Raw genomic sequence first — 14327 nt, forward strand, 5'->3', positions numbered from 1 at the left:
CATGACAATCGTACTACTTGCTTCTAGCAATTCGGTCAGGACAGAAATCGTGTTTGCTCTTTGCCGTTGTTTTGCTTATTGCTTGCCCACTAAAGTACACATGTCGCTGGCCCAGTTCCCCATTTCTGTCTAGCGTCCGCAGGACCACAAGTAAGTCCATCAGCGCTCCATTGCAAGATATTTCTCCACAGTTAGTTGATTCCTCCTGGTCTCCCTGCGAACAAAATCCCTACAGTTTAGCTTTTGGCAAATTGTTAGAACTTACTCAGGTTTAAGCAAGCATTTTTTTGTGTTGTGTTGCAAGTCAAGCAAGCAGATGAAAATAACACTCTACTCTTACAAGAGAACGCCGAGGCTCAATCAGTAAACAAAACTTCATGGAGAAAGAAAGGCTGGTAAATACTCAGCATCTATCTCCAGATAAATTGCAGAGTCAGCTGTAAACCAGATAGCCTGGCAGGTCACCCACACAACTAAACACTTGGAGCTCAGGCAAGTCCCAAAATACATATTTTGCCAACTGCCAAAACAGATGATGAAAACTACATTTATCGGGTGGGGAAAAAGAAGAATAGCATTGACTAAAAAAATTTGGTCCATAACGATTTCGACCACACCCTCAGCTCTGCCCAGCAACAATCGTTACAGAAAAATGCAGACATGCCGCCACTCACTATACGAGGAATTCTCTTCAATTCGACAAATTCTAGACCTTGTGCTTCCGAGTCATCATATCCTGAATGGTTGGTTTGCAGAGCTGCATCGGTCCAACTTTGCTTTCTTTGATTTTGCCTTGTGCGTCGCAATTTCTTGGAAAGGATTGATTCCATCAAATGTGAGCTTGGAGCTTCTAACCTTCTTCCTTTTTCCCTTGTCGTATTCCTCATCCCTGCAAAAGTATAGATGATTTGAAATGGAGACTGCAATAAGAGAACATTCCATACAAGAAAAACAGCTAAAAGAACAAGTAGGCCTGAAACTTTTATTTGGTTAATAAGCCCAATTTACTTTAAATATATCACGACAGAAAGAGCAGAGAATTTCGACTCTTCTATAGCTGGTCTCACAATTTAAACAGTCGGAATATTGGGCTCCCAAGGCAAAAGGAGTGGAACGAACTGAGGAATTCACTGACAATTCATGGGTGGTAGCCAAAGCAGCCAGCAGCATCCAATCCAGATTTTAACAAATTAAGCTGCATACTTCTTTTTAATGATGTGAACCTTGGTATTGTAATTTATAAATTAGAAAAAAGTACTAAACACAAATATCTCAGTAACTTATATTCAACTCACCACTCATCCCCAACATAACCAATTCTAAGATTTTCAGCGCCTCTGGATTCTAGAATATCTTCAGAACTTTCAACACCATCCCAACGTGCAACTGTAATCAATCAAATCAAAAGACAAGTGATAATCAGTGCTCCAGCAGGGAGTCCATGGACAAAAACTAGATTGAGCTAAAATACCCTAAAAAGACAAAATTATGCAGGTACTCACCAGTTGTCTCTTCCAAACCTCTAGCAGGAATCTGTATCAAACCATTCTCCACCTTTTCACCTTTCTTGTGTGCGGAGCCACATGATTTTCCATTATCTGATAACTCTCTGCCCGATGTGGAATAATAACTCTTGCTTGGTTGTGCTTCTGTCAAGGGAACTTTCTCATGTTGACCAACTTCATCCCTACGTGGGACGACCTTCACAACCCTTAGAAGTTCACCATTGTTTGAAGGACTCTTCAAACCTAGAACCTTATCTTTCTCATCTGCACTAGATCTGAGCCTCCTAGGAGGGTAAGCTGAACAGCTTATAGTTTTGCAGTCCTCAGAAGTAGATGGCCCGAGATCTGACAGGATACGATTCCCATCCAGTTTTTTTGGGCAACAATGTTTGGCCCTGTTTTTCTTCTTTCTCCGTCCCAAGGCTGCTCCTAAAATGATGTTTCTGCTAAGATGCTTGGTTGTAACAACAAGCTTCAAAGGCTTCCTCTTTACTAAATGCAGCCTGTCATTAAGGGACTTTTCGCAAAGCAAGTGTTTTGGTGCTGATTTTCTGCGTGCTAGATCTTTGCTATCACGAGCCTTTCGAACACCTACCTCAGCTACACCAGTATTGTCAGGGAAACATCCAACCTACAGAAGATTTGGTTAGATGTGCAGCAAGAGGGGGAGGGGAAGGCCTAGAATAAGTGGCTGTCTTTGTAACTTTGTTTATTGACTATGCTGGCCAAGTAAAAATTTGTCACTTATCTCCAGATATGTTATTTATCAAATCAGAAATGACAATATATATGGGAAAGATGCTTGAAACAGTGTGACATTCTGCAGATACAACTGGGCAAGTCAGATGGCATATATGCAATTCCAAGAAAGCAGGTAAGAAAAAGAAATAAAAGCTAATCACCATGTTTTCTCATAATCTAAGCAAATCAAGTACCTTTCCAGCATTAGTCTCCAAAGAAACACATGTATCTTGAGGAGGTCTATGGAGGACATTGCCATTAGGTGGTCTGTCAACTGCGTTACTGAGATCTTTACCAGCGCTCACTTTAATATTTCCATTAGTTGGTATGACCGCAGAATCAGTCTCGTTCTTTCCAGCAGAACTTTGGGAGCCATTGATGTCTTCTTGCTTAACAATAGCAGTAGTCAGTTCTATGCCACTGCTACTGCCCGAGTTACTAGAATTCCCAAGATTAACAAAGCCATCAGATCCCTTAGAAGATGGAAGTGATTGCACCAAGCAATCTCCACCATTTATATTTGATCTGGAAAGGCCATCCATAGGTGGCACCTTCAGTAAATTTGCGGCAGGACGGTCTTTCTTTAAGCATGATTCTTCAGGAGCTGTTGGGCCATTAATTTTCTGAGCAGGATCCTTTTTCATTTGATTTTGGCTTATGATGTTAGGATTCACTACATCTTTCTGAGCAGCAATAGTAGAAAAGGAATCATTCAACTTTCCCCCAACTGCTCCGTTCGGGATATTTTCCTTCGATCCTTGATGAAAATTAGGATGCGTTTTCCTTCCAAATGTATTTATAACCATACTTTCTTTATGTACTGCATCGACAACTTTCTTAGGTGTGGAATACATTCCATCTCGAACATAAAACAACATATAAGCCTTCTGCTCCAAAACCCTCCTCTCACTAACTTGAACAACCTGTAATTCACGGTGCATCAGTTTACAATGCAGAGAAGCCAAAATTTATCTATTCTGCACAAACATGTGCAATAGACGACCTAACAAGTAAAAATGGAAAATTAATCCAATGATGCATCACGTGATGGAGGGCATATAAAACTGCAATAGGCAACTGGACATGGTTATCTCCACCAACATGTGAACATAGCAAATCAAGACAATTACATTGCACCACAATTTAAACTGAGATAGAGGAATTTGGCAAGAATTCCGCTTTCCTTAGAAAGAGTTGATTGTCCAATGTGACAAGGAGGAAGTCTTTTTTATCACAATTCTCTTAAAAAAAGTTAGCTCTTTTAAAACTCTTGATCTTGAAGCTCAACTAAGACTCTGATGCTTAAAAGAATTTTAAAACTCTGTACAAGATCAAGCATTCCAAGTTCCATTCATTAGGTCCTTAAATTCATTCCGTAACTTTTCTGAAACTAAAAGCATTAAACAGTTATGTTACCATAATGCAGCATTAACTGTTCCATTTATTGACTGACATGGTCTAACCGCATGAATTGCCCAGCCCATTGCAAAGATCCACCACTTTCTCTGTGGACAGACTGAAGCTACTAGAATTTGATTTATTGGGAATCAGATTTATAGGTTGTAAGTTGCATTTGCCAGCAAAACCACAAACCAAAATGCAACATTAAAGAAAGCAACCCATAATGAAGAAAACCGTGCTGCTTGGATTCCACCAAGTTCACCTCTTTAAAGACTGAGTCATAAAGACCAAAAAATAATAATCTATGAGTTGAACAGATTTGACCAGCTAGTTCATGTTATGAAGCTGGGGAGGACCAATCATGCAATAATAGCAAACCCCAAACAAATCATTCAGCAACCCTGATTCATGCAATATGTTTCCTGTTCTTTTTAGCACATTGACACCCAAAAGTTCCAAACTGCCCACCATCCAAAGGAGGTTTCAAAAATTAAAATAAAAAAGGTGCATCTCCAAATATCTGCTTTGGTACAAGTTACTTCAATTTCCCACCAAAGAAAATAACACGTCCACCAGCTCTGTCAATCAATTTTCAGGTCATACACAATTAATGTGGAAATTTATAGCACTAATAAGACCTTAATCCAACAAGGAAAGAGATCCACAAATACTAGGAGAAATGATAGGTCCTAAGTTCTGTAATTGGCAGAAGAAACTGATGACAAAATTGATACATCCTGATACCTGGTTGTCATCAAGAGAGTACCACATGCCACTTGATGTCCGAACAAAGCAGTAGTAATGACCAGAATGAGTGTTCCAACCAGCATGAACCAGAACACCATAGAGAGTATATTTCAATTCCCCATCCTGCAATGAATTAAGAAAAGAAAGCAATAGTTAACAACGGAAAACCCAAGATATACAAAAAAACAACGGAACAATACACAGAGTGAAAATGTGCTGATATAGACATGCAAAAGCATTTCAAGCTTTTTCATTTTCTAAACACTAATAGCAGAACACATGCACTAGGCTGGCTTTACTCATCTATTATTAGAAATAGCACTGAACTGTACAATTCAGCATCTCAATATTCATCTCATTCAGCATCACCCTTCAAAATAAAAATTGTGGAATGTCTATCATGCAAAAGATAATTGATAACCCATCATAAGAACAGAAATCACACCTATAACCTAGTAACATTTTTCTGGTTTCGTGGAATCAGTCGAAGAGTTTAAAACATTTAATCCCTCTGTCCCATATATATTTGGCCTTCTTGTAATTTAGTCTAAATGTATGAAAGGCTCAAAACATTTGATAAGTGCATGATCTTTGTTGGTAAACAGCGGAAAATAGTTTTGGAATAATTGTAGAAGGATATATAGCCAATAGAAACAGGAATATAGTAGAAATCAGTAAAATAAGATCACCAAAAGTCGTTTTTGGAAACAGTTTCATATTACCATGGCATGCAAAAACAGGAAAGTAACTTCAACAATACAAAAATTAAGCAGCAGTAGAGCACATACAGTAACCACAGCAAGAAGTTAAAGATGCAATATCTGCTCAACATGCTTTTTCTTTGTTATTACTTCAAAACTATTAAGAGTGTAACACTCCTTAAAATGCTTTTGTAATTTGTTGAGTGCATTAACTTATTCACTCCATGTCACATATATAGGCACAAGATACGCCTGAGAAAAGAACAGATAAAAACTTATATATAGACATTTTAGTGGAAGTATACAACATTCTCGGACTATATGCTTACTACTCTTAGAAAGTATCTACTACTTACATATGGACCAGTCACAAAAGGTTTCAAGTCCAATGAAGGGCCAAACTCAACTTTTCTGTCAATCTTCTGGCCAGGCATATGAGAACCAAAACGCTTCAAGTGGATTGCAAGGACATTGGGTGCCTTGTAAACAGTCAGCTGCTTAAGAGCCTTGACTTTTTGCTTGCATTGTTGGCACTGATATTGCCTCTCCCCTCCATCTAACTGCTCTTTGGCAGTAAAATAAGCTAGTGCCTTGTATAATGAGTCTGCCTTCACTATCTCAAGACTTAAATCCAAGAATGGATCAAACTTGTTTGAGCAAAACGAACACTGCATGCATTTCACCTGTAAAAATATAAGAAGACTAATAAACCTTCTGGTACTCATATGCTCAAAAACACAATCAAATCTTGATCTTTCAGCATCAAAAAATTTTTTAAAAAAATTATCATGTTTCCCAAAGTGAGACTGACTCTCTGATTCTCTCTGTAGCCAATTATCTAATACCCTAAGCAAAAAAGGAGCTAAGCAAGACATATTTACCTGACTACGAAGGCGACCACCAAATATCTTATGGACCAAACTTTTCTCGTAAGCACTGGGTGACTCGCTCGGCACTCCCGAAGGCAAGCAGCATTTGTGCATCGATTCTAATAAATTGACCATGTACTCATGAGCATCCTCTTGTCTAGCATTTCTAAAGTTCCGAGATATGCCTAAATAACTGTCAAGGATCCAAACTCAACTCAAAAATCTAGAGCCTACGAAATTCCACTACAGTGAGGAGAATGCCAAATTAAAGGCATATAGTAATTTCAAGTTGGATAACAGACAAGTTTTAATGTAAAAGAAGGAACAAAGAGCCAAAAAAAAAGTAGAAACTAAGATCACCAACAATGCTAAAAAGTCAAGACAAACAGTATCAAACTGCTATAACAGGAAACTTATTGAACTAAATTGAGATAAGATGATATTACAAGCCGATGAAGAAAAACCTACAACATCACAAGAAGTCTAGCGAACACATTATAAGCAAAAAATTCAGGATACACCGCAAGTTTGATACAAGATCTTTCGGAGCCAATACCGTTCCTGTCGATTCCAGAGCTCGGTTCACATGTTTCTGAATGGCACATAAAGCACAAAACCCAGCAATATGGCCTTCATAGCATCATGTCAAAGATGCAAAAAATCAGAATCCAATGATTGACCTTTTTGAAAGTGAACGCCAGATGTAAAACAGGGCTCAAGAAAAATATAAGCCACCAAAATGAGCCATGAGAAGGAAAAAAAATGATGAACCAGAAAGAACTAATGCAGACAAGCTCTACAAGTCAGCAAGCATGTTTGTTGTAGGACCGCCAAACATTCAGTTAACATGATTTATTATATTTGGCCATAAGATCTAAGAGATGCTACGGTTCAAAAGAATTGATAGCGCAAATGACAAGAAAAGTGCAAGTAGAGAAATTAGGATGAATTTTTACAAAAGCAGAAAGACGAAAGACTCAGTCTAGCCCTGCCAGAAGTTATACGCATCACATAGAAAATCACACAAGAAGACTCAAGAAGCTGCAGAACAACAATTATCACAAAGTGCAAGAAGACTCAAGATGGTAATTTGCACTGTCTACGTCTCATCCTTAGGCATTCCTTGAACATCAAACAATTCTAACATATTCTTGGTATTAATTCACTACATCCCTCATTGTCAGACCTTCCATTTTTACCTGGAACCATATTCAATCATTTAATTGTTCATAACTCTTGTGTCTCTTTCACTTTAGGTTTTACAAGCACATCTGAGGTGTCCGTCGATGTTATCTCACCTTCAGATATCTTTTTCCGCAGATGATAAAACAGCACATATCAAAATACATCATTCAGAATAAAATAACAAACATAATCAGGAATTCCTCATACACACATTCTATATGCTTCATGTTGGTTATCGTATGATAAAGAAAATGTAAGAAAAAGAGAGAGTGTCTCACAGGATATTTTATGCCGACCACTTTGTAAATAAGCTGCCAAGGGCTCAGTGTATGTCAGACACTGTAATACAGAATTGAGAAAACAAGTATTTCCAAGATTTTGCAAGCCAGCACCCTGTCATTAATCATAGTTACACTCCATTATAGCGTCAAAAGAAAACCATGATTCCAAATGCTAAACAAAATAGAAAAATAATACCAATAAATATACTCACGATATCCCGATTTCAGGTGAGTGTAATTCATGATTTGTGTATAACATCAACAAAACTTTCACGCTAACAAGAACCACCTACTCAGAAGAATCAATGATGAAAATAGGTTTAACACGTACCACTGATATGATTGACGAAATTTAAAAAGTTACACTATAGTGCATGAATATTGCAGAGTGAAAAGGCCAAATGTACACACTTTATAATTCACACTTGTATGAATTTCCCTTTTCCAACCTCGGCAAAGAGATGCACAAACAAGAATTCAAATTTGCTATTCGAGGTTTACTAGAGGCTTGCCATATAAGAACTTCATTGTTTCACCAATCCAGCTTATGCTAAGTTTCCACTCATTAGAAAGTCTAAATGCTTAGCATCAGTTACAATAAATTTCCGATACATAAACAGAACCCAGAACTTCAAATTTTTTCAAACAAAAAAAAAAAAAACCAACACAAAGTTATTTAAAACCCGTAAGTTATTCTACTATAACTAGCTAACTAATGCTTTCTAGAGACACAAAAGTTTCCAGAAAAAAAATCATAATAGCTCAATCAAACAGCAAAAAAACACATTACTGGATAAAAATGAAAATAGAAATGGAAAAATGTAAACTTTATTTAGAAAACAAATAAAAAATCTTACAATTCTCCTGAAAGTGATTGTAAAGCTAAGCTCCGGATCCAACCCACTATGATTCTCCAAGGAAGACTCGGAGGAGGCCTTCCCGTACCCGGACCAAGTTTTGTGGGACTCCGATTTTAAACTGGCATTCGAATTACGCGGGTTTAAGGTCACCAGCTTAAACCCATTTCCACTGTTTCCTCCATCATTGAACCCATTGAACGACTTTCTCGCCAAACGAAATTCAATTCTCCGATGAAACAACGCCGCATTCGAATTCGAAGCATCTGACGTTGTAACCGACTCCTTTTCCGGATCCTCAACTGACCTGACCGACAAAGAATTTATCATCGTCTCCGCCGCCATCATCAAATCAATAAAACCTCAAACAAAAAAGCTCTATATACATAGAAAAAAATCCAATATATATAGACTGATTTCTTTTCTCTCTCTACAGAATCAAAGAATTATATGTTATACGTTTCTGGGGGTGTGATAGTGTGTGAGAAAGAAAAATAGAGCGGTTCTGGGTTTCGACTGGAGCTCGCTCAAAACAGCTTTAAACCCTACACATGGGAGTATGTCGGGCGAGTGTAAAACTGGCTGTGGGCGGCGAGTCGCAGGGGATTACTTTTAGTCTCGATGATACTTGTTCGACGCGGTGGGATCTGGTGTGGTAAGGTGTAAATTTAGAAACCCGTTTGATTGGACGGGAGGTTGACTGAAGGGCGTAATGGTCATTTTACATTGGAAATACTGACAGCTGCAGGAGATGGATTTGCGCTTGCGGTGGTTAATTGATTGGTCGATGGCTTGATTCTATGGAATCTAATCAAGCGGGTCGAGTTGCCGCGGTGCTTTTGATTTTGGCAAGTTTGTCCTCGTGGTGGGAAATTGAGATGGCAGCTCTAGTGGGACCCTGCAGGAGATTCATGCTATTTTTTTTTTTTTTTTGTCAAACGCATTCATGCTAAATTTGGATTACAGGAAATTTTACCAATACAGATATTTTCCCTTAAAAATTAAAGAAAACGAGTAGTCAAGTTGTACGTTTTAAAATATTTGTCATTCTTGAAAGATCAAAATTCAAAAGCAACAATTACACTGTTCTTTGCTGAGGGTTAATTTCACTTAATGGCCATTTACCCATCATGTAGAAAATTGAATGATAATTTGCATATCCCAATTAAAGGGAGGAGAATAAGTGTCCTAGAGGAAAAAAAAAAAGAGAGAAACAAATTTGCCATATCTTTAAATAGTTACTAAAAGAAGAGCATACATAGTTACTCTGAATACATTAAAATTGATTTCGATAGTTGCTTGTTGTTTATTTTCTCGTGTGAAATGTCAACTTTTAATTGGTTTTAAATTTGATACTCTTTTATGGTTTATTGAGTATACCTATGTAGTGAAAATCGGGAAACAGAGAAGCCATTATGCTCCATAAATTTATAGAAAAAAAAATTTGAGTAAAGATTCTTCATAAAACTTTTAAAGAATAAATCTTATATATACCGATATATTATTACCATTGACTCTATGACATATATACAAAAAATGAATTTCAAATTCAATTTAATTTTTACATAATTATCATTCATCAAATGCTGACAGTGTATATATCGTCAATGCATGAAAAATTAATCCATTTTTAAAAAGCATTGTAATCTTTTGTTGGGCCTCATTTGTAATCTGAATATTGCGATGTTATTTGAGTTCATTCTAATACAAAGTATAAACAGTAGTGTTAACCGCAGGAAGCAAAGTGCCGACTTGTTTCCCGCAAAGGGAAATCAACCGGGAAAATAGTTGAAGCTTCTTCGTTGATGGTATCTTGAAAGGACAAAAACTGTCCTTCCAAAAGAAATCGGTCCATGGCCAACTAGAGCTGTTAAGTCAATCAAGTAGCTCGAAAGTTCGTTAGAACTCGACTCGTTAAGGCTCGAGCTCGGCTCGTTAATTTTGGTTAACGAGTCGAGCTCGAGCTCGAAACATGCTTGTTTAGTTAACGAGCCGAGCTACTCGGCTCGTTTGATACTCGAGTAGCTCGTTAGAGCTCGTTAATGAAGGGCATATTTGTCATTTTAGAAATCAAAATTATAAAAATTAAAATTTATAGGTTTTTATTAAGGTTAATTTGCACGAACTCGAACTCGAGCTCGTGAAGCTCGACTCATTTGTGATAAACGAGTCGAGCTCGAGCTCGAGCTCGAGCCACATGTACATTTAACGAGCCGAGTTCGAACACATTTTAAAGTTCGTTTTCCTAACGAGCTCGAGTCGAGCTCGGCAGCCAAATACTCGGCTCGACTCGGCTCGATTAACAGCTCTATGTTAACCGCAGGAAGCAAAGTGCCGACTTGTTTCCCGCAAAGGGAAATCAACCGGGAAAATAGTTGAAGCTTCTTCGTTGATGGTATCTTGAAAGGACAAAAACTGTCCTTCCAAAAGAAATCGGTCCATGGCCAACCATATATTTGCCACAAAATACAGGCCGATAAAATGACTGCTTCCTTAGGAGCTACATGAATCAAACCACACCCTAAAAGAGCACAAAGAACAATGGAATAATAGCACAGAAACGTGAAAAGCACGTTCCAAGCCCATGGCAGGCAAAATTTAAGATTTGACAAGTAATCACACCAAACCAAAAGCTATCTTTTTCAATAAAGAAACAAATTGGTTTCACAGAAATGAGACCGTAATTGCATTAGCCAGCAGATCAAACCATGAATAAAGGATGGGATCAACCATTTACTTGAATTTCTCAATCAGGGAAAAGGGGTTAGAAGGGCCAAAAATCCAAAAATGCTGAGCTAAGATATAACTGCATAAAAGTTAACCCACACCATCCCATTTCGTTTCATCTAACCCCTTGGTGAAAACCCCCTTTTGGTTGGGGAGGGGTTGAAATTCTGATACATGAAGTGGGAAAAAATATGCCTCTACTTCATCATTTTGTAAGAAATAGCAAGTCAAGATTGGATGGTACTTGTGGTTATTGAATGCATCAGTACTCTGTACTCTGTCATATAACAAGTTACAATAATCTGCACTTACACTACAGGTAAAAATGTTACCATACCTAGCATTGAAATGCATTTGGCTGGACATTTCAACAGAAGGGACTGTGATTTATGCATAACCATGATATGCTACTGGAAGAATATCCTTCAGACATATAACCAATTAAACGTGGTTAAAGAGGTCTCTCAACAAGGGCCGAGCTTTGTGGTTCCCAAACTTGTATTGCCAGTCACAATTAATACATTTACCATCTCAGGAAACCTTCACGGAGCAGCCTTAAGTACCACCTCCAAACATTAATCTTTCAAACCCTGGTGTATTTACAAGAAAAGAATGCTGTAATGGTCTTCAAACCCTAGAATATTTACAAGAAATCATGCTGCAATGGCCTTATCACCAGTGCCAATAAGGAGGAAATTCAATTAAGTCAGTACGTTAATATCTTAACACACTATTCTGATATAGCTTAAGCCCGCTCTAGAATGAACCTGGCATGTATCCAGCTTAACATCATTAGAGGGTGAATGATTGCAACGATATTCATTCTATCTACTGAGACACATTGATTCTTCCATCACCTGTGCCTGAGCATGATAGCTTGCTGTAGGCTTTTGGTTGTCATTTGATTTTACCCCACAAATAACATTGTCCTAGCAAGATAGGAATCTTCATTGTCCAAATTATGTAACTTCTACCATGAAGTCTTCATGGTTTGGACTTAATAATAGTTCTCTGATTTCCTTGCTCAAATTGTTTGTAACCAACACTACATCATCATATTGGGGATGATAAACGTGGCCTCTGAAAAATGTCATGATTGTTCCATGCAATTCAATGAAACTCCAACCTGGAACCTTTTTCAAACCAAGAGATTTCATCTGGCCCCAAGCTTCACCTACACCATCCCAATCGGCCATTGAAGCATAGCTGTGTGCCAATTGCACATACTTTCCAGGATCTACAGGCTTCAGAAGTGAAATTTCTTTTGCAACAGTATCAGCAAGCTCCGTCTTTCTTTTTGTTCGACATGCATCAAGTATAATGCCCAAAACATCAGCCATTGGTTCAGGAAACATTTTCTTATAAAAGTCATATGCATCTTCTACCCTACCTGCTCGGCAAAGGAGATCAACAATGCACCCATTGTGCTCAAATTCAGGTTCAATCCGGAAATCATTTATCATAGACTCAAACAACCTTATTCCCTGGTCAATAAGCCCATTATGGCTGCAGGCATAGAGAATGGATAAGAAAATAGTATGGTTTGGCTTGAACCCATCTCGCAGACACCTTGAGTACATCTCCAAAGCAGTTTCTCCTTGGCCATGACTACCATAACCCGCAATAATTGTACTCCACGAAACTATGTCATGCCGTGGCATGTTATCAAAACACTTCCTAGCAATAGCCAAGTTACCGCATTTACAATACATATCAACCAAAGCTGTGTCAATCCTAATGCATGGTCCAAGACAGCTTCTAATGACAAAGGTGTGAATCCACTTCCCTTGCTGGTATGCCCCTATAGAAGCACAAGCTTGAAGAAGACAGACAACACTGACTGAATCAGGCTTTATAAGAGCTGTTCTCATTTCATTAAACAAACAGAAAGCTTCTCTTAATTTCCCATTTTGAGCATTAGCAGCAACAATTGCATTCCAGGATACAACATCTCTTTTCTGCATCATCTGAAAAACCACAAAACTTTGATCTAGGTAGCCACACTTCGCATACATAGTAACAAGTGCATTTTGGAAAGGAACATCAACAGCTATATTTTGCCTCATGATATAGCCATGAAGTGAAGTCCCTAGTTTATATGACACCAACTGAGCACAAGCTGCAATAGCACTCGCCAATGTAGCACTGGATGGCATCGCTCCAGAAATTAACATCAGCCTAAAGACTTCCAATGCTGTATCAGCACGCTCATTCTGTACAAGCCCTGATATCATTGTTGTCCACATAACCACATCCTTTTCTTTTGCTGTGTCAAAAATTCTGTGTGCATCGTTCACGTTGCCCTGTTTCAGATACATTCCCATCAATGCGGTTTCAACATGGGCACTTGATCCAAGACCAGCAGAGAGTATCTGTCCATGTACTGCTTTTCCCAATCTGATATTATCCTCTTTAGCAATTGTAGGAATCAATGATGTAAAAGTCTGTTGATCAGGTTCCATACCAGAAATTCTCATCCTATCTAAAAGCTCTAAAATCTCTCTCATATACCCAACTGAAGCATAAACTGAAATCAAAGAATTCCATGAAACAAGATCTTTGTCATTTATTAATTCAAACAAGTTTCTAGCATCTTCTACTCTTCCACATTTCCCATACACGTTCAACATGCCATTGATCAAAGCTACGTTAAACTCAAGTCCACACTTCACCACTGAAGGATGTAAACATTTCAGCTGATCACTCTCTGAAATCCCAGAAAGCATATTTAGAACAGTAACAGCGCTGGGTTTTATTCCTTCATATTGCATTTTATTATACATAAAGAACGCAGAATCAATATCACCAGCTCGTGAATAACTCCCGATGATAGCAGTCCACGGAACAATATCTCTCACAGGCATTGCATCAAACACTTTTCGAGCACTGCTAATATGTCCTAATTTTGAATATAAAGTTATCAAAGAAGTTGCAATATAAGGATCTGAAGAGAACCCATTAACGATAACATGTTGGTGGAAACAGAGTCCTTGAGATTGAAGGTTAAGCGCAGTGCAGGCTTTAAGGAGACTGGAATAAGTAAAGGGGTCTGGAGCAACATTGGATTTCAGCATTGAAATATAAGTCCGGAGAACTTGGTGGGATTCTCCTAGTGAGGAAAGCCGGTTTAGTTTCGAGTTAAATGACTTGGTAGCTGCAGTTGCCGTGGCGGAGGGTGGAAGTTGTAGGGGTGGCGGTGGCATTAAAGTATGAAAAATATGGGGTCTAACTTTGTTGTTCATCTTTTCTGGCATAAACTTGGATCAGCAGACAGCTTCATAGTTACCCTCTATTGGAATTTATACCTTCAAAA

The 14327-nt window shown here is 38.2% G+C and overlaps 2 protein-coding genes across 2 annotated transcripts; both read right to left on the reverse strand.

The window, feature by feature from the left end:
* Positions 1 to 317: 317 nt before the first annotated feature.
* On the reverse strand, positions 318 to 8847 carry LOC113775572 (ubiquitin carboxyl-terminal hydrolase 23). The gene is made up of 10 exons (XM_027320513.1): positions 8288 to 8847; positions 7428 to 7542; positions 6484 to 6594; positions 5977 to 6149; positions 5452 to 5778; positions 4392 to 4517; positions 2441 to 3169; positions 1503 to 2136; positions 1296 to 1386; positions 318 to 889 (listed from the first exon to the last, which is right to left on the reverse strand). The coding sequence occupies exons 1-10, from the start codon at positions 8633 to 8635 to the stop codon at positions 730 to 732; spliced, it is 2814 nt and encodes a 937-aa protein (XP_027176314.1). The 5' UTR covers positions 8636 to 8847; the 3' UTR covers positions 318 to 729.
* A 2394-nt stretch (positions 8848 to 11241) lies between these two features.
* On the reverse strand, positions 11242 to 14217 carry LOC113773668 (pentatricopeptide repeat-containing protein At4g04370). Its single transcript, XM_027318297.1, has one exon. The coding sequence runs from the start codon at positions 14215 to 14217 to the stop codon at positions 11974 to 11976; it is 2244 nt and encodes a 747-aa protein (XP_027174098.1). The 3' UTR covers positions 11242 to 11973.
* Between the last annotated feature and the right edge of the window lie 110 nt (positions 14218 to 14327).

This window comes from Coffea eugenioides, chromosome 6 (assembly GCF_003713205.1).
Source record: "Coffea eugenioides isolate CCC68of chromosome 6, Ceug_1.0, whole genome shotgun sequence".
Lineage (NCBI taxonomy): Eukaryota > Viridiplantae > Streptophyta > Magnoliopsida > Gentianales > Rubiaceae > Coffea > Coffea eugenioides.